The sequence below is a fragment of the Parasteatoda tepidariorum genome, chromosome 3, assembly GCF_982258835.1.
Source record: "Parasteatoda tepidariorum strain Cologne lab strain chromosome 3, Ptep-v5.0, whole genome shotgun sequence".
Classification (NCBI taxonomy): domain Eukaryota; kingdom Metazoa; phylum Arthropoda; class Arachnida; order Araneae; family Theridiidae; genus Parasteatoda; species Parasteatoda tepidariorum.
This window is the reverse complement of record NC_141757.1, coordinates 51807405-51828665: the sequence shown is the minus strand read 5'-3', so window position 1 is coordinate 51828665 and position 21261 is coordinate 51807405. Positions and strand designations below refer to the sequence as shown.

At 30.2% G+C, this 21261-nt stretch overlaps 1 protein-coding gene across 1 annotated transcript; it reads left to right on the top strand.

Annotated features, from left to right (window-relative positions):
- Positions 1–917: 917 nt before the first annotated feature.
- LOC107440132 (uncharacterized) lies at positions 918–21257 on the top strand. Its single transcript, XM_016052965.4, has 2 exons — positions 918–1087; positions 18808–21257. The coding sequence occupies exons 1-2, from the start codon at positions 1031–1033 to the stop codon at positions 21118–21120; spliced, it is 2370 nt and encodes a 789-aa protein (XP_015908451.2). The 5' UTR covers positions 918–1030; the 3' UTR covers positions 21121–21257.
- The last annotated feature ends 4 nt before the right edge of the window (positions 21258–21261 follow it).

Below are 21261 nucleotides of genomic sequence, written 5' to 3'. Positions count from 1 at the left end.
AAAAGTAGTTACAAAGTATTTCTATTAAATTGAAATTAAGGCTCATTCTACGTGCATAGATGCAGTGCTACAATCAAATTCTCACTCGTTCAGTGCTTACCAAACAAATTTTATGACAAAATTAGCATTCGAAGAAATTCAGGAAAAAATTGGTATTTTCCATAATTTTTTTTAATTAATTAATTAAAATATTTTCTTTTCTTTTTAGAAAAGAATTTAGGAAGAATTGATATAAATAATTAATTTTTGCTCAAAATTTCCGATGAACTATAAACTTTCAACCCCAGGAAACTCAATATCCATTCTCGCCATCGCCATAACTTTTGCTTTTAACTCTTTAATTCAAGAATTGTTTAGAAATAAATTAATTTATCTTGTAAAAGTGAAATCCAATTTCACAGCTCAATTACTCTAATTGTATCACAAAGTGACAATTAAGAAGTACATTAAGGAGCTTGTTTTCACCAAATGTTGCTACGCGCCATTTCGGCAAAGTTTCTGTCCAATGAGAGAAAAAAAAAGAACCACGAGAGATGTAATAAAAATTTATCCACTCAAAACAAAATCAACTACCCATCGTCCACAAGATCTTTTCAAAAATTAACAAAAGCATCTTTCAGTAGCACATGAATGCATGGATGGGCATATATGCCTTGCTAAAAAAGCAAGAATCGTTTGCAATATCCTTGGTGAACAGTTTTGTAAAGAATTAGAAAGAAGACGTTGGTCTGTGTGATAAGTTCGTTGAATCTAATGGTCAAAATATGCTTACTCTAACTTCAGGCAGAGTTATTTGCTTTGTTTAAAATTTTCGTAAATTAGCTTTAATTATTTGAAAGTATGAAACAGTTTAGTTCTTCTTTTCATCGCGCTTATTGGATTTAACTGGAAATTCCACAGTGAAACTTTAAAAAGATTTATCTGTATATATAGAAGTTATCTATAAAGTGCTCAAATGTTTTGGTATCAAATCTGCGTGTTATAAGTTTCTTCTTTCACAAACGGTTCAATTAACTTCTAGTGAAGGAAAATGGCTCATTGTTATCTAGCATGGATGGCAACATGTCTAATTGTTCTTGGGACAAATGTAAGTAAGAAATTAATTTTTTCATGAGTTAACTGATTTATGAGCTCATTTGTTTGAGATTTTTATGTTTGCTATACTATAGAAGTATCGCGCAAAGGTGCATGGATGTTAGCGGGTAATTCCTCCATTTGATGACTCAAGTAATTAAGTGGTAACCTATTGTTTATACTAATTTTTTTTAATGTAAATTAAGGAAAGTATAAAATAGCAAAGAAAATTTTTCCCATCAAAATTTCTTAGATTTTATTTTATTTTTTAATGATTGGAACATTAAAATGTTTTAGATTATATTGCTGTATTTTCACTTTGTATTCTAATTCCCTAAAACTCCATTGTTAAATTTATTTGAAAATCATGTCATCATGAAATATTTTCCATGAGTCAAAAATTTTTCTGCTAAGAAGTTTTTACTTACAATGAAAATAATTGCAATGGAGTTGAAGTTTTAGTGTCGCTTTGAGTTCTAATGCTTGGGTCTGTTACCCCTGTGGTCTTCCTTTCTGCACACCGCATCACTGTCTGCATTGTTCAAAAAAATTTTTAGTAATCGAATGATAACTAAAAAGTTTTTTTGGTGATGGAATGATATCGACTGCTTCTCCCTCCTACTCTTTACACAAAGAGGATTTACATGAGGAGGCAAAATGCATGCTCCGCTTCGTATGGGAGTTGCTGTGTTTTTCTATCGAAGTATACTTAGGATTTTGTTTTATGCATCAATAACTATTCAATAAAAAGCTTAAACATCATATTTAACAGTAAGTTGGCAGATATAGCAATTTTGTGTGTATAATATTAAAGAATTAAATTTTTAGTTTCCGAATTTTATAGAATTAGGTATTATAGAAATGAAATATTATGTTTTTTCGTTAACCGAAATAAACTGTTCAAAATTGCTCTAAAAAATATAATATGTTTTAAAATTTTTTTTTGTCTTCTGTTGTACTACAAATTATTGGATTAAAAACTTACTTTCTTACAAGCTGCTTCGCACTTTAATTGATTAGACGAGTTTTCCAAACCCCCATTTACAAGTATTTTTTAACGCACTAACTCTCTTACTCAACCATTCATATATTGGCTAATAAATGGACTAGCTTCCAGTCTTGTTCTCTCATTCCATTCAATCGTTTATTCATTAGCTATATATATTTTATTTTGTATTTTATAACCGGCTGTAAACAGCCGAACTAATTCAGAATCTACAAGTTTAATGCTTAATTCCATAGCATTGTAATTTTGAACCCAACCCAGAAGACAAGGAAACTTCTGGATCAAAATAGCCTTCGTGGAGGACTTTTTGATGTAATTAACCTGCATTTATGTTAAACGGAGAGGAAAACCATGAGGTAAACCCGAAGGTAAGGTGATTCTAAGCAATGATCCGTCTACCACTAAGAAAATTTTGCGTCAGTACTGTGGTTGGTGCGAGCCGAGATAAGCCGAAAGCAGACTTCGTCAAACAGTACTGCTAGGATTTGAACCTACTTCACCACATCGGGAGGCGAATGCTTTATCCCTTGAATCACCACGGCTGGCTATATCAATTATCAATATATTTGATTTATCATTTGGAAAACTAAAAAAAAGTTTTTTAGAAAAAACGGTCGGTATAGTCATGTACGCCATAGCAACATGCGTTATTTATTGATGAAAAATATTAAAATTCGATTGTTAAAGTCGATATCTTCTGTTATCAGTCTACGAAATGTTTTTTTTCCTTCTAATATTAAAAAAAAAAAAAAAAATATTCACACACTATATCTATTTGTAGAAATTATACTTTTAATTGTTTAAAAATGTATAGATGAAGAACATTTCTTCTTCTTCCTCTTCAGCACGACAGCCCCTTAGAGGCCTTGGCAACCACGCGTAGCCTCCAACGCCTCCTATCCATGGCGACTTTTTTCCAGTTTTTAATCTTTATTACTTTACAATATAAAATATAAGCAAGTGACCTAGCTCAAGAACGAACTAGATGTTAATTATGTATGAGAAAAAAAAAAAAAAAAAAAAAAAAAAAAAAAAAAAAAGCAAAAAAAAAAAAAAAAAAAAAAGGAGAAAAAAAAAAAGAAAGAAATAGAAGAAGGGGGAAAAATGATACGGGTGCTTTACAATTGTTTTCTTTTTTTTTTCTTAAAAAATTTTACCAATCACCGTACCTCAAATTACAGATAGGTTTATTATCTTCTTTATTTATTTATTTACAAATTCAATCCACAAACCGCTCAATTACAAATCCACAAACCGCTCATTTTTTCCCCTTTATTCACTTGTTATATAAAAAATCATTCAAGTAAATGTTTCCAATGAATTCGATATTCATAAAGGAATATTAAATGATGATACTTGAGGAAGTCATGGGAAAGGGCGACAAATAATAATAAATAAATAAAGCTGAAATTATTTTAGTTTTATTAATTGAAGAATTTAGTGAATGAACCAGGTAAGTGATATTTTTAGTGAGGCTGTAATCAAAATAGGAAAAAAATGATATTTGAACTATTTTATTACCAATTTATTAGAAAGCGGGACTAATAATTCCTTGCCTTATTTTACTTACCACTGCTAATTTGAAGGAAAAAAAAAAATCATACAACCATACTAAAAACTAATGTTTATTAAGATTAAAGTGAAGGCAAAAACAATTCTGTTACATTAAACATACCCATATTGATGCAACTGATTTATGTTATTTTCTCTGATTCATTAACATTACACATCTTACATCTATGCAGAGCTAAAGTTTTAACTGCCCTGGGTGACACAATGAGACATTTTATCAGGGTTGATCAAATCATGGTTTGTACAAAAAATATATATGTAAAACATTGGATTTTTGATTCTTATCAGATTTTCTTAAAATTCTTTTCGTGTTTAACGGCTGAAAATGCAAATGTAATACTTAATATTATTTAACTATAATACTGCAACGAAAAAAGGAAAAATCCGGAAAATAAAAGACATAATCTTTTCATCAGCTCACACGATTATATCAGCAAAAAGGAGTGCTTTCTAATATTGTATCAATATAGCAAAAGCAAAATATATCAATACAATAGTGTGAGAAGTTTTTGAGTGCTTCTCACACTATTGTATTGATATATTTTGCTTTGGCTATATTGATACAATATTAGAAAGCACTCCTTTTTGCGGATATAATCGTGTGAGCTGATGAAAAGATTATATGTTTTATTTTCCGGATTTTTCCTTTTTGTATTTATATATATATATATATATATATATATATATATATATATATATATATATATATATATATATATGTAACATAAAAAGCTTCAATTAATCTTTTTGTGTTAGTTTCTCTGCTATAAAACTTCTTCCTAATTAATTATTCTATTTGAAATACTTTCTCACACTTTTAAAAGCCACATCCTGTTCTTAAATCTATTTTTGGCTCAAGTATGCATTTAATTAAGAGCAGGACATTTTTCCCTTTGCTCTTGTGTGGGAAACGTTCGATCTATTTCATAAACCAATAGCAACTACTAAGAGTTCCCTCTGTCCCTAAATCAAGACATATTACGGATTTTACTTTGCAAGATTTTCCCTAACATATAACCAAGGAGCGCAACTTTTCATGTGCACTTTTACTCATTCTCATGACTGCTCTTGTCTAATAATTAATAAATAAATTTTGTACCCTCCTTCCCGACCTATGACCTGTTTTAATCCTTCCACTCGGCAACGACGTTATAAGTCGACAGGATTGAACGGTCGGGAACGGGGTACGGTACATCAACGATATGGAATATCTCTCATTTAAAATTAAATAAATCAACTTCGGAAGAGGGTACTTCAAAAATATGGAATAACTTCAAATCATTTATTCAAATGGACATTTGGTAAATAAGCAGTCAAATTCTTCTTCAACTTATGGCAATAATTAATTCATCCTGTATCGTCATCAAAAAAAAAATAATCTCTTCAATCATCAAACGTTTAGTTTATTATAAATTATACCTACGCACAGTGGAACTAAACGATCATCCGTTTTCCATGTCTATGCTGCATATTTTGTCTACGTTCCTGAGAATACTAGAAAGCTGAGCTTCAATTCCTTCCTTGGACTAAAAAGAAAAACTGCATCGAATTCCTGTTAATTAAAATGTTTTATTGAAACTATCCCTTTGAGAAAGCGTTGATTTTGCCACTCTTAAGTGCTGAGCTGGATCTTATCGTCGATGAATAATTGTTCTCACACCCACGATGGTCTACTTAAATATTCGACATTCAAAAGAAAAATAAGCTTCAATTTCTCCGTCACTATTGGTGTTAATTTACGATTCATCTTAACGAAGAAACAAATTTTTTCCCTAGCAGCTCACGTCTTTGGTTTTGGAATTGTGTTTACGGAATTTCAACGCATTCCCATCTCTGTTGTGGTTTTCAAAATATCTCGGACTAATTCGAACTTTTTCAGGTATCCTTTGAGTTAAAGTTTTTTACATTTCTCATAAATCAATTTCTTAAATGATTATGATTTTAATTTTTTCCCATATTTGATGTTTCAAAGTGAAACTACTTTTTATATATTGATAGTATTTACTGTTGAAATTTTTATTTCTTTAAATTTTTATTTTCAGTTAATTGATTTATTTGATTGAAAAGTGTTACAAGAAATTATTTTCATATTGTTTTATGTGTTACAGCTTCTATGATTTTTTGGTTAGTAGAAATTATATTTTTGTTTTACAGTGATTAGGGCTTAAATGAAAATGCCATTTAATTTTTTTTCTTTTCGTAATGCAACTGCAGTAATTATTGAAATTTAATTTAGATATGTGAATACAATTACGGTGTTGCAAAAATTAAATTAAGAAATGTTAAAACTCACACAAATAATTTGGAAAAATGAATAAAATATTTGTTTTTAGAATTTGAATTAAAATGTGAAACCAGACATTAATGCTTTAGTTCAACGTTGGTAATTAGTTCATAGCTCAGTTTTGTCCATAAATAAACAAAGTCTCTTATTGCTGAGTGACAATTCCAGCATACAGATAGGAAAATGATCAAACACAAATTGAAAAGTATTAGTAACCAAATTCACTTCAAAAACACGTTTAAAATAGAAATAAAATATTTGAATTTTCTAACACACAATTGTGACAAATTAAATTACCAATTAAGATCTCTGCACAAAAATTACTTTAAAAAAATATCCGAGCTAAAATTTAAAAAAAAAAAAAAAATTATGTCCAAAAAGAAGAATGAAAGATATAAATGAAAAAGAAAAGGTAATTTGCAAATAAACCAAACTTGCACTTCAGATTTAAAATAAGGAAAATAGCTAGATCAGTCAAAAATTAAAAACTGATTTACCTTAATACCATATTAAATTTGAAAGCTTTGTTTTGGATTTCAATTAGCGATAAATTGTGTTAAACGGGTTGTAATGTAAAATCTGAGAAGACTGATCATCTTTTCTGATTATAAAAGCAATTTGTCTTTACATTTTTCCTGAAATCCGGGTTAATAATTGCAATAAAAATACCAAGAAAGAAAATAAAAGTACAAATAAATAAATATAAAGAAAGTAGAAATAAAAGAAATGTAAAAGAAAGAAAAGAAAAATAAGAGAGAAAAAGAAAAGAAAGTAGAAAGAAAAATAAGAGAGAAAAGGAAAAGAAAAAATGTTATAGAAGGCAAATTTTGGACATAAAGAAAAAAAAAAAAAAATTCCGGATATTTTGCTATAAAAGTGATAAATATGAAAGGTAAATAAAGTGAAATAAAGACAATACTGAAGTATTGGTCTTCAGAATAACAACCACTGTGAGATTTTTTATTTTATTTTGTTTTCAAACAAGGTAAACAATACTCAAATCTAATTTCAGATTGAAATTTTTCCTGTAAAACTGTATTTTGCATTTTGTGTTTTACATTTTAAATTACACATTTTTAACAAATTTTTATAAATTTTTGTCATCATGATTGAAGAGTTAACTTAAATAGTGTTTTTATGAAGAATAATTCTTATAGTGAAAAAGCTGTGTTGTGATATTTAAACTAAAGACTTTTGAAACTGAAAACACTGTTAAGTCAAAAAAACTGTTGAAAATGAAAATTTTAAATTTGCTGATGATGCTACTACAGAATTTTAATTATGTTAAAATTTTTACAATATGAACATATGTAAATGTTTTATAATTTATATTACTTTTATATATTGTTACCATTACAAATTTGGTTATTTTATTTGTACTTCTACCATAGGGAAGATTTTGCAAATGGATAATTTCAAAATTTTTGGATTCTAATTAAACATTATTGGCGAGGGGGGATGTAACATAAAAAGCTTCAATTAATCTTTTTGTGTTAGTTTCTCTGCTATAAAACTTCTTCCTAATTAATTATTCTATTTGAAATACTTTCTCACACTTTTAAAAGCCACATCCTGTTCTTAAATCTATTTTTGGCTCAAGTATGCATTTAATTAAGAGCAGGACATTTTTCCCTTTGCTCTTGTGTGGGAAACGTTCGATCTATTTCATAAACCAATAGCAACTACTAAGAGTTCCCTCTGTCCCTAAATCAAGACATATTACGGATTTTACTTTGCAAGATTTTCCCTAACATATAACCAAGGAGCGCAACTTTTCATGTGCACTTTTACTCATTCTCATGACTGCTCTTGTCTAATAATTAATAAATAAATTTTGTACCCTCCTTCCCGACCTATGACCTGTTTTAATCCTTCCACTCGGCAACGACGTTATATATATATATACACACACAAAAATCCTGTGGTTTTAATTAATGATTTTTTTAAGTAAAATGTTTTTAAATCATGACAACAATGCTTTTCATTTTTCTTGATATTATTCGAGGCAGCTCTGAAGGACTTCAGTCCACACACGTTTACAAATAGACAATAATTAAAATTTTTAATGCAACTAATTTTTATGACATCAAAGTGGAATTCATGCTCGTATTTTTAAAAATTACACTTTTGGTGTAAAGGAACATTAACTGAAATTAAAATTGATACATTTTAAATAGAAGTAAAATAACTGGTCTGAATAATATATTTAAGGAATAGGCTTACACACACATACAACTAGGTTTGGTTACGAGATAAATAATTTTTTCTACTGGGAAAGAGACAGAACTGGGAGTGTAGTTTATAAAGATTTAAAAAAAAATTCTCAACGTCGCAAGAAAGTGAAGGTGGAAAAAAAAAAAAAACTTGTAACATGACTATTAACCAGTTTTGAATTTTTGGCGATCCTAAATTTTAACGGCCCTGGTCGGTCACCAAACTCACCCTCCCCCTAGAAACGGCCCTGCTCTATCCAGTAAAGATTTTTATCGTTGCAATTATACATTTAGAGCCGCTTTGAACCATAATATAGTTTAAAATTTCTGCAATTCTAATATTGTGTTTGTGAAAAGTTACGAAGTATCGTTCAAATTTATCTGGTTGCATGTTTACACGATAGATTGTTCAAACTAAACACATACATGATTCAATTTAACACTTTATTAAGGTTGCAGTAGCTGTGCACGGTAGTATAGTTCAAGTTATCAATATTATGATTCATCGTTAAACTGATTGTTCTGAAAGTACATATTTTAATGCAATTTTTGAATGTAACGGTGAGTTTAATTTTTATTACTCCGTATGGTATGAATCACTATTTCAAATGTATAAAGCATAAAAAAAGACATAAATGGAAATTAAATATATTTTAGTGTAATTAAATTATCTGATAATATTCGATTTGCGTAAAAATATTGTAAGGTAATTTCATAATTTTTAATAAAATTTTGGATAAATCCGAAAGTAATTGTGCATTGCTGGGAAATTACGGCACTGTGACCGTTTCTTTACTTCTAAAGAATAAATTTCAATTGTATTCGTTTTATTTCTGTTGACATCAGTCGGTTTGTTTTTCATTACAAAATTCTATTTAAAATAAATAAATATGATAGTATGTTATCAGTTCCTTCCTACTGTGGCATTCCAATGCAGTGACATCTACGTCGCTCTCAAATCAAATCAAACTCTGCTTGTTAAAATATAAAACTTAATTTTATCACAAGTACGACTTAATTTTAAATTGTATCCTTTAAAATAGGCAATGTTAAGATGTTGACAGCATGTATTAAAGAACACAGTGAATAATTTTTATGTTGTAAAGTTAAGAAACACACTCAAATTCGCAGATAACTCAAAGAACAGTACACCAAATCAAATGAAGTTTTCTATGCAATTTCATCAAAGTATAAAACAATAATGATAATAACTGAAAAGGTAATGGCACAAAATGACGAGTTAATGGGCAAGATAGTCCGAAATGATGTAGCAAAATTGCATTTGTTCAAAATAGTTTAATTTCGGTTATTACTCCCCTCTTATGACAATGGAGGTCATACGAACGAACTCTCATGCTGTTGACAAAATTGACAAATGTTTTGGAGCAATAAGTTTTAAATTATGTATTGGGCAATTTATCCCGCTATCCCATTAAGGCAGTTTTTATTCCAGGAAAGTTTTTTGGAGGGAAACGAGCTGCACATCTGTTCTACCAACAATAATGTTACAGACATACTCGATGAGATTAATGTCTGGAGATCTGACTCTCCATTTTAACTCCTGATTGTCTTCAACTTCAAGGTTGATTTTCCACGACTAGATTAGCCTTATGTGGAAGCATGTTGTCACTTATAAATATTAACTGGGGATCAGCTATGCCTCAGAACAATCTTAGGGATCTGAGATCTCAACCTTTACCTTTGAGATGTCAAGATGCACCCCTGAAAGACGCACAAGTCTGTGGTGCGGTCCAACATCACGTCGCGTTTCACATCATAACACATCGACCTCCATAGTCGCCCTTAGAGGGATAATACCGCATCTATCTCTTCGTATAGAATTCGTCGAGAATAAATTTTTAGCATGAATCGAGGTCATCAGTAAAAATAAAAAAATATCCACTGCGTCTTCGTTTAATGATGTCTCCTTCACCAGTTCAGGCAGGATTTTTTGTGATATGTAGTATCAAGCAGGCTCCCTAGCTTCGCTGAGTTATTGGGCCAAAATCATACATTTCAATAAAAGACTATATAAAGATGATGTTATTACCCAGTTCATTTTTATGAATAACAGATTGCATTCACACAGAGACGGTCTGGCCAAAAGCATGAAGCCGAAGATATTCAGAGGATATAGTTGTCAGTCATATCTCCAGGTTCGAATTCCATCGGACATGTCTGGGATGCTTTTTGCTGAGCAATTACCAGTTCACCACCCTTTCCCTAGAAGTCTCCCATAGCATTTTCGCTACACAATTTTTGCACTATGCTGTAATATCTATTAAGTCATGATCTTGAATTCATGACATTATCCCTTTGTTATCATCTCTTTTGTAATACTTTGTTATTTTCTTACAAAATTTTACTTGACTTGACTTATTGATTCTGAAGCTATGCACAAAAATGTGTTTGTTCTTTTGAACTTTTGAATATGAATGCATTAGTAATTTTTTAAAACAACCAGTCAATTTATTATTAATTTTAATTAAATAATAATTAAGTTTTTGTATTTCTTAGATGCCAGTACAGTTAAAGTGAAGTGTATTTTCATACTAATTTCTTTGTAGAATCATGTTTCATATTTCCTTTCCAAATAAATTGCTAGTTTTTTGTAAGTAAAAAGTATTATAATTTCAAATGTTAGTGTGGAGGACTTTGCGACTCGACAGATTTAATGTGCATCAGTCACCATTTACTACACGGGGAGTCTTCGGCCGGAGGGGATCGAATCCAGGAACTCTTGGACATGGACCCACTGCCCTACCAACCGGGCTATCCCGGCTCAACCTTCATTCATACAGACCAACTTTCTATGAAAAAGATTTTTACTGTAACTAGAGGGCCCAACCGTGACCTTCGAGAATCGGCACAGCATCCCGCGTTTATCATCAGTTTATTTATATGATCAATTGGTTTGCTTTTTTCTTTCCAGCCCAACTTATAGCTCAGTTTGAATGAGTTTTTGTTGCCAAAGCGAGAGAAGAAATTTCACGAGTCTTGTGACCACGAAAAAGCGTTTTACGCAATATAGATCATTACTATAGATAACTCACTTTAAGTTACAACTATTTTATGAAGGTTCAAATAGGTATAATATTTTTCTACGAATTTTTTTTCCACTCATTTATCTCATAAATATATTTTATTCGTAAAAAATGTAAGATTTTTTTTATAAAAAACATATTTTCAAAACAAAACTTTTTTTAGTCCCAACGCCCAAAGAGCTTTTTTGATAGTTCGTGGACGTTACGGTCACATGTACGCTTGCTGTCTATTGTCATGCCAAATACAAAAGAGGAAGGTCCGATAGGGCGTTGTCTTTCCCATAAGCATATGCCAGTCTACCAGTTTTGTCACGTTATCATATAGTCGTCATGGTCGCTGAAGTTTAGGATTCCGGGTCTTCAGATCAAAAATGTTAACGACATCGTTTTGTAAATCGTAATCTGAAGTGATTAGCATCTCTAATAACATTAATGGCATTAAAAACGGATTCAATGTATGCGGTTTATTAATATCTAATGAAAAAATCTAGGCCAACATTTTTTTTTTTTTTTTTGTTAAAGAAAGTGTGTGCGGGTAGAAAACTTGTCAAAGAAGATGAATTAGAGCTGAGAAAGTGCTTCATAATAGAAAAATTAGAGATTGATTATTTTATTTGTAAAGATGACATGAAAAATAAATTAAGAAATTTAAGGTCATGAGATACGATAAAATGAATTTTACAGAATAAAAATTGGTTATTCGATTATTTAAAATTTATAATTTGTTTTATGAATGGATAAATTTGGATTAAAAAATATGTCTACAAAAACTTTTATACTGCATCTTCACGCTATTTGTTTTTCTTGGGCCAAGGGGAATTTACTTTAGTTAGATCCATAAATTTTTTTTAAAAATTTTTGCTATTGAAGCGTTCTTAGTAAACGTGATTAAATCATATAAATTGGAAATGTGCGACTGAACAGGAACTGAAACGTGAACTTAAGCAACTGAATTATCTTTAAAAAGTTAAATAAATGTATTGTGCGTAAAATAAAAAATATTCACTCTCAATTAACTTTTCATCGAATAGTTCATCAGAAATCAAATTTTAAAAATACGTCTTTTTCAAGTAAAAAAAAACAACCTTTTTAATCAATTAATTTTGCTTAAATTTCGTATTTTGCAGTTTAAAATAGCATTCTTTAAAATGATGTGAACAATTTCATACTTTACAATTCAAAACTTTTTCAACTATTAACAAATAAAATAATAAAAGATAATAAATATTTACAAAAAGTTATATTTTACATGGAATTATCTTTGTAAAAGCGAATTTTATAATTATGTGTAAAAAATTTTCGATTCGCTTTAAAAGTTCTCGAGATATAGCGAAATACACAAAAAGTAAAACTAACATTAGGGGTCCAAACTTTAGACAACTCTCCTGACCAGTGGTGTAGCTAGCCTAATGTGCACCCTATGCATAATGAAAATTTGAACCCTTTTTTAAATATAAAAGTCTTTGCTACCGAGGCATATGCTCATTAATTGTCTTTATGAAGCCATGATAAAATATTATTGTTTAAAACCATTTCTATTAATCGTGTGGGAAAAATTATAAAAAAAACATTAATTTTATTAGCAATTATAACTTATTGAAATGCAGAATAAAAACTGGCTGACTATCAAAAAATTACCAAATACATTTTAAAGAGCGTAAGATTTTAGTTAAATATATCTAATACAAAATATTCGTTATTGCTGCCCTTTATTTATTTTTAGTACCCTTACATAAGTGGTCAATATTACAATTTAAGTATTTCACATTAATTTTTAAGTGAGGAAAGAAAACAGACACTTATTACCTATTTCAGGTGAATCAGTATCAAGGACAATAAGCATAAGTGGCATTAAAATAATTAAACCTAGTTTATTTGACTGATAAAACTCGAAATGAGATCCCCCCCCCCCATGTAATACAATTGCGGGTGAGTTTCCTCAAAAAGTCCTCCACGAAAGCTTTTTTTTTTTCAATACTGGATCTCCTTGTCTTCTGAATTGGGTTCAAAATTACAAGGCTACGTAGTTGATCATTAGTAGACGTAAACCCAATATTGGGTCGGCTGTTCCAACGACGGTTAAAAAATTTATTTTAGGGGTCAGAAATCCAAAAACGTCCAAAATAAGGTATTTTTATTCAGAAAGTACGTTTTTGCTTCTGATTTCGTAACTTAAAATATCGTCTGCGCTAGTTAGTTAGCATATTTGAGGTCCCCCCCCCCTCAAAACTTTAAGATTGAGTCCTAGTACGGGAAGATCTAATCATTAAATCAAAAGTTATTCTGGTCCGGCAGCTTATTTATTTATTTTTTGCGCACTGTACACATATATTTAAATTGATTACATTTTAACATGATTAAATTCATTTTGATTTCTAAATTTTTTATTGAGTCTGAAGAAAACAGATTAACATCTAATTAAAAACTACATATTACCAATGATTTTTTTTTCTAATAAAAGTTTGGCACTCCTGCTATTAAAAGAAAAAAAATTATACCAATCTTTCACACAACCAACTTTAAGATGCACTAGCATTCTTTGGCACGCCTAAAAACTCTCTGTCTGACTTATCCTCTATTTTCATCAAATAAAATTGTGTTTCTGATTTTTTTTATTCAAATGCAGTATCAGTAGTTAAAAAAAATTGTTTATGTTTTTTATAAATTTATTATTTTCAATCTTTACTTCAAAAATATGCTAAAAATGGAAGAATGCATATTTTAAGAATGAATGTATCTTTCTTAAGTGTACGACCATTTTAGGTTTTCCAGACTTGTGCATGATAAATTATGCTCACTGAGCATAACTTATTTTAGTGTTATAGCTATTAGCTGTAAACAATATACACCAGCAATGAAAATAGATACGCTTAAATTATAAGGCAAATTTTAAAGCTTTCACAATATTTCGGTTGATAACGCAGTTGCTATTTCTTTACCTTTAAAAGCCTCATTATTCGGGTCACAGGGGGCAGTAGGGATTTCTCAAAATCCACCACCCAGGTGATTTTATGTTACCGTCATTGGTTAAATATTCAATTTAATTAAAAAATTGTTTGTCAAAAGAATTGATTATTAAAAACATATTAATTTATAATTTAGTACTTATTATTTTAATTAATCGCTAGTTTAATGCCTGCAAAAACAAATTAGGTCTTGAAGACATATCGCTGGTTCAAAACGAAAACGACCCTTCTGCACTCACTTCTCATGTTATTTCAATGGGAAGTGAATGCAGAAGTGTCCTTTTAGTTTTGAACCAGCGATATTTTTATCAACGAATTTGAGTCTCATTCTTTCAAAATTTTAAGACATTGGCTCTGAGATGTGATTATCACATCATATTTAAATAAAAAAGAGTAACGTTTTAAACTAATTTTCACAAATTACTAAGGATTCAATTAAGAGAACAAATAAATATTTGAAATTTAGTGCGAGTTTATGACGGATTAGGCAATAACCGCATATGATTTATATATGAATCTTAGGTGATATTTTTCAAAAAAATTTTATCTTTAATTCTGGAATGAAAATATCATTTTATAGTTCGATAATTAAAAAATGAAACACTATAAATGAAATTACTTGAGGATCGAATCTGAAGAACGAACAAATATTTGCAGTTTAGTGGGTGTAAACGATAGATAAAACAATATTCGCAATGATAAAAATATTTTTTCATTATTCTACAAATAAAAAATGGAACAGCAACGTTCCAGACTAATTTTCATCAAAATAAAATTACCAATAATTAATTTAAAAGAACTCAAAGATTTGTAGTTGTAGTGCGAGCAAACAATAAGACCATAAAGATTCATAATTTATAAATCAATTTAGTGATTTTGTTTCAAAAATTTAAGCCGTTAACACTATAAGATATGAATATAATTTCCTAGTTCTACAGTTTAAAAAATAAGAAAGTAACATTCCAAACTAATTTTTGCAAGACTGTAAATTAAACTACCATGAATAATGGTTAGAGAACTAATAAATATTTGTGTTGAAAAATACCGCCTCCCATTATTCTTTTATCCATCTTTATTTAAGTAGTAAGTACCATCAATACAATATTACATAAAATGAAATTACATTCGAAACAGCGGTCTATTCTAAGAATACAAGGGAACGGACAGGAAAAAGCTAGTTTTGATTTTGACTGGATTATTTCATGAATACTTCACCTTTCTTCTCGGTCTCATTGCTCCTTTTGTTCTTAGTAAAGAATATCTCTTCAAAGTTTTCTGCATCGTAGATTCCATACTCTTACATAGTGGGCTGTTCTTATAAAAGCACTTTCATAGCTCGATTGCAGCGGAAGTAAGGATAGTGAGATGGGGAAAGAAAGTAAAGAACATAAGGCGTTCTATTTCTATCATTTATATCTCACGTAAACAAATAAGCAGACGATTTTTGTTTTGAACTGTTAATGAAAGTTCTTTTCCTGGATCGGATAATCGATTGCGAACATTATCGATTTCTTTGTAGTTAGGAAGAGTGAATTTCTTTGTTTTTGACCCCGAAACAAAAAAGTTTTTCACCGGAAAATTTGTACAAAAATACCTAAATATGTGTCTCGAGAAAATAAATCTTACAAAACAACTGTTTTAAAATTTTTAAATAGAACATACTTTTCTAGTATTTTACGAAAAAAAAAATTAAAAAATTATTCTGAATGAAAATAACAAAAACAAGCATTCATAACACAAACGGAAAATATTAAAAAACACAGCTTAGCTTTAAATACCAATAAAAAAAATTATTACATATTTACGAACTTTTCTTAAATTTAATTATAAACTATCACAGAATGATTTCCTTCACTTCTTCCCTTGCCCCATTCAACCAACCACTAATGATTTTTGTTCTGTCAATAACTTAAATAATACAAAATGATAAATGACTCTCTTTCAAGGAAAAATGTAGAAAATTAAGTTTTATTTTACAGTATTGGAGAAAAAATTAGTTTAAAAAATATGAAAACGTAATTAAATTTAAACATAGCGTACATAGATTTAAGGGAGCTCTATCTTAGACTTACCTTAAAAAACTTAAAATTATAATATAAAATATTCGGATATTTATAATCACTAATTTCATTTTAATTTAAGAAAATGAAAATAATAGTGATGAAAAATTAGAATTAAGGTACTAAATTTAAACTGAAATAATTTTTTTTTAAATATATAGATTAAGAGAAAATAACTCACTATCTTATAGATATTATATTAAAAGTTTAGTTAAGGAATATTATTATCTATAAAGGGAATTAAAGATATTTTATAATTAATTTTTATTTTAACTCATAGTGTTAATTTTTCTCGCGAGTGTGCCCTCAAACCTCGTTGCGGGGAGTTATCTACACCACTGCCTCATGCATATAATCTTAGCAAATTCTTCAGCAGGGCATGATTTCATAGTTTTAAATTTTATTAGTGCTAAAAATGCCGCTAGAAAAATTGGGGTTCATATAAGCATTCCTGAAAGAGGTATCGCAATATATTTTGTGATGAAGAAAATTCATCATAATCATTTAATCATTGCTGTATGATTTATTGAAATAAAACTATCACACAAATATTAAAATTAGTAATAACATCGTATTTAAAATATCGAGATTTTAAAAACAATGTGGAAATTGCTAGACTAGATGTAAAACTAAGTGTAATAACTGCCGATAAAATGATTATAAAATGACGTTAATTTATGACGTCCTAGTTGCGAATTGAGAGCATCAAAAAGTGATTAATCAAATTTGAATATTACGTGTCGTAATGATAGCTTAATGACAAAGAGGATATTCCCCCCCCCCAAAGAAATGCCAAGAAAAAGGTGGGGAAAGGACGTAGATAAATATGATCGGTAATAAAGCACTTCAATAAGTGATTACACAAATTCGAAATTTGAATGTCGAAATAATGTATAAAAAATCGGAATTTTAAAAAACCATGTTGAAGTGGTCGATAAGTCGATAAATAACTCCCAAAAAACGAGGTGGATTTGTGAATCGAATCAATCGAATTATGTCAAAAAATTATTACTGAAATTTGAATTTCATGTATGGTAATATCATTGCATGAGAAATATTGGAATTTGGATGAGTATGTAAGAAAGCTGTAAAACTAAATTAACCGCGGAGAAAACGATCAGAAACGACGTGGATTAATGACTGAAAAAGCGCGAGTCATGCGCATCAAAAAGTGATCACTCAAATTCAAACATCTGGTGTCGCCATATTATTGTATTAAAAAGACTAAAAATTGGAAAAACATGTGGAGATCGCCGAAATAGCGATAAATAACTACCGAATAAATTTATTAAAAAACAATTAACGATGGAATCGTCGTTTAATGTAGAGCGTCAAAAAGTGAGAAGTCATATTAATGTATTAAAAATATCGGAATTTGTAAAATCGCATGAAAAAAAAAAGCAAAATTCCACACCATCAGACAGGGCCGTTTTAATAACACGTAGGGCCCCCGGGCACAGAAATGTTTTGGGACCTTATAACAGGACATACTGCTTAAAATTGAACTAAAAAACTTGACATACACAAAATAAAGCATTTTTAACATATGCAATAATTTGGACAAATTTAAATACATTTTGATTTAAATGTATTTTTAGTTAACACAAAAAAACTGAATTCACACAAAAACTACATTGCAACGTAGAAAAATAGATTTCGGTTGTTTTTTTTAGTTTCCCTGGTGATAAACTATTCAAATTATTGTTGCTTGCATGATAATTAATCACTATTCGTAGAAAGAAAAACAAATTATACACTTTATACAATAGAATATATTTATTTAAAAAATATATATAAGGCAATTTTGTTTATTTTTAGTTCTTTTTTAAAAAATACAATTTATAAAAAGTGAGATTCTCAAGGGGCCCCTGAGTGCCTGGTGCCCTCGGGTACTGCCCGGTTGTGCCCATGCGTAACGACGGTACTGCCATCAGACGTTTCTAGCAATTTTTCATACTGCGTTTTTCTGTAACTGGCATTTGATATTTTCTACTAGCAATCGTGCCCTGCTCATCAATAAAATTTTCAATAATTATTAATGCCCTGCAGTATGAAGTCTTCTCCAAACTTTTTCAAATATTTTTACCCACTGCTTCTCCAATTTGATTCGGCTAAATTATAAGTGTTTTTTTTTCCCCTAAGTCGTTTGATATTACCAGCTCCTTGTTATTTTGAATGTTTATTTTTTTCGATCGTAGGAAATAGAGCCCCTGAATTAGATAAATTATCCAATATATAGAGGAGCCTTAGTAGGAAATATTGCGAATTTGGTGACGTACTATGCTAAAACAAGACTGAACTAAATCAGAAACTTAACTGTCAAGTTTTCAATCAAGTATAGGCTTGGCTAAACAAATCTTTCAAACATCAACAAAACATTTTAAAAGTGAATTGTTTGTTAATACTACTTACTGATAAATTATCTATCGTAATAAAATGAATGTCCAATAAAATTTCTAAAATTTAATAGCTGTCAAGTTCCATCAAATTAAAAAATTTATTCTTAGTATTAATTCCTCAAACCGATACTTAAATTTATTCATATTCCTTAATAACAATACTATATTTTTGTTACTTTTTTTTCACAGGGCATATTTGGCGATAGTCAGACATGGAGATCTGGTCCACCAGAGGGCCTACCGGAGCTAACAAAATTAAGTGTAGATTGTGGCAAAGAAGAAATGACCATAAATCTTGAATTCAGTTCACCATACGATGGAAGCATTTACTCGAAATCAAATGGTCAGTCTCACAGGTGTGTACATGTCGCACCACATTCTCGTATAACTGAAGCTACGTTTACTATCGAATATGACAGTTGTGGAACGCGATCTGATCCTCAAGGTAAATATTACGAGAACACGATTATCATTCAATACGATGATATTGTGATAGAGGCTTGGGACGAAGCCAAAAAAATCAGATGTGAATGGCATGATGGATATGAAAAATCAGCATATAAGATGCCAATCACAATTTCAGACCTTGATGTAGTAGAGATGAACTTTCAAGGCGATGATGTTGATTGCTGGCTTGAAGTGCAAGATGGTAAAGGTCCATGGTCGGCAAAAGTTGAAGGTTTAGTTCCATTAGGAAGTCCCCTAACGCTGGTTGTAGCCATACAAGACAGTGAAGGTCAATTTGATATGCGCGTTAAATCATGCATCGCACACGATGGGCAAAAACACCCAATACATTTAACAGATGAAGAGGGATGTGTCTTAAGACCTAAAATGATGTCTCCATTTCAGAAGACTACAGAAACTAAAGGCACGGCTAGTGTCATAGCTTATAGCCACTTTTACGCTTTCAAATTCCCAGAGACTGTGGAAGTTACTATTCAGTGCACCGTTGAAATATGTAGACATGGTTGCCCAGGAAGCTGTCAAGAAGGAAGGGAGTTTCAAATACCAGAGTCAACAGTATTCAAACAACCTACATTAAAAGAAGATGATATTCCAACTTACAAGGATTCACACCCATTTTCGACTGTAGTCACTTCACGGCCAGATGAAATAAATCAAACGTTAAGTCTAAATGTTTCATCGAGTGAGATTTCAAGTGAGAGAGCTAATGCCTCCAAAGAAGAAACAGATCCGTTGAAAAGTAGTTCCAATACAAATTATAACTACTTCATGCATTACCCATATGATTTATTTGAAGATCTTGCAGCTACAGACAGGCAGGATAAGGATGATTATGCAGACAAAACTCATCAAGTAAACAACTACGATTCTTCTAATACAGATGATGTATATTATTCACAATCCACAAATCTATTCAAAGGAAAAGAGCATGGCAAACACTTCCCACCATCAGAAATAATTCAAGATGTAAGAAATATTTCTAGTGAAGAGAATATCAGTGAAATAATAATACAAACAACAACAAGCATGTCATTCATTACTGAGACACAAGATGCAACAAGCATTCCAAATCTTTCCGATTCCCAGGCACTGCAGTTGTCAGATGAAAATAATGCACAATCAAGCACATTGCCGACAGACATAGAAGAACTTAATTTAAGAAGCTTTCTTGACTCTGATCCGATTGAAAAATTAGATAACACTGAATATAATGGTAGCATAGTGTTTAGTGATAAATTAAAAAATGATAGTGAAGTTGAGAGAAAAGAAGAAAAAGATGAATTATACCTTGCAACAACTGTCACAGCAAGTACTTTAGAGTCAGGAAGATCTGAACTCAATGGTGAAATTACAGAAAGCAATGATTACAATGATGCTTTTTCAGATAGTAAGGAAGGTATGCAAGATTATGAATCCAGGAAAAATAAGAAAGTAATGGAGATAACGGTGTCTAATAGACACCCAAATGATTATTTTGAAGATTATAAAATCAGTGGCAGACATCCAGAGGAAAATTATGAATCCTTAAGACACCAAATACATTATCATTCACACATGCCACCAGTTCCATTACCACCCTTAACATTGTATAATGGTGTACCTCTATATTATTATGGAAAAACTGACACCAAAGGTGATGTGTTATCGAAAGAAAGATATCCTTATCTTAGTATGTATCCTTATCAAAAAGAATACATCAAATCTAAGCTGAGGCGACCAGGTAGAAGACGAGGTAGGAGGGATATAGGAGAAAATGAACAACTGGGTTTGCAACAAACATTAAGAGTAATTGCACCATCTGACTTAGATTTTAATATTAAAGATAAAGAAAATACCAAGCCACTGTATGTTGGCAAAAATGATGCAAACTTAGATGTTTGTATTGCTCCTTCCAGTTTTGCGGCAGGTTTAGGACTGTTATTACTTGCTAACATCTGCGTCTTGTGTGTAGTAGTATTTCTTGGTTATCATTATTATTTGAACAAAAAATCAACAGTTAAAGCAATTGAACTATTAGATACTGAAATATCATAAGATCACAAACACGTTCACAGTTAAGGAAAAGTTAACTTGCTTTCAAGCAAAACAGCAACCATAAAAATGGGGTTTAACTTATTTCTAGGTTACATATATGTGGGGTTAAATTAAAATTTAACCTTCACTTTACACAAGCAC

Coding starts and splice junctions, on each gene's coding strand:
- LOC107440132 (XM_016052965.4), top strand. CDS start 1,031: ATGGCTCATTGTTATCTAGCATGGATGGCAACATGTCTAATTGTTCTT. Junction 1,088..18,807: donor TAATTGTTCTTGGGACAAAT/GTAAGTAAGAAA, acceptor TTTTTTTCACAG/GGCATATTTGGCGATAGTCA.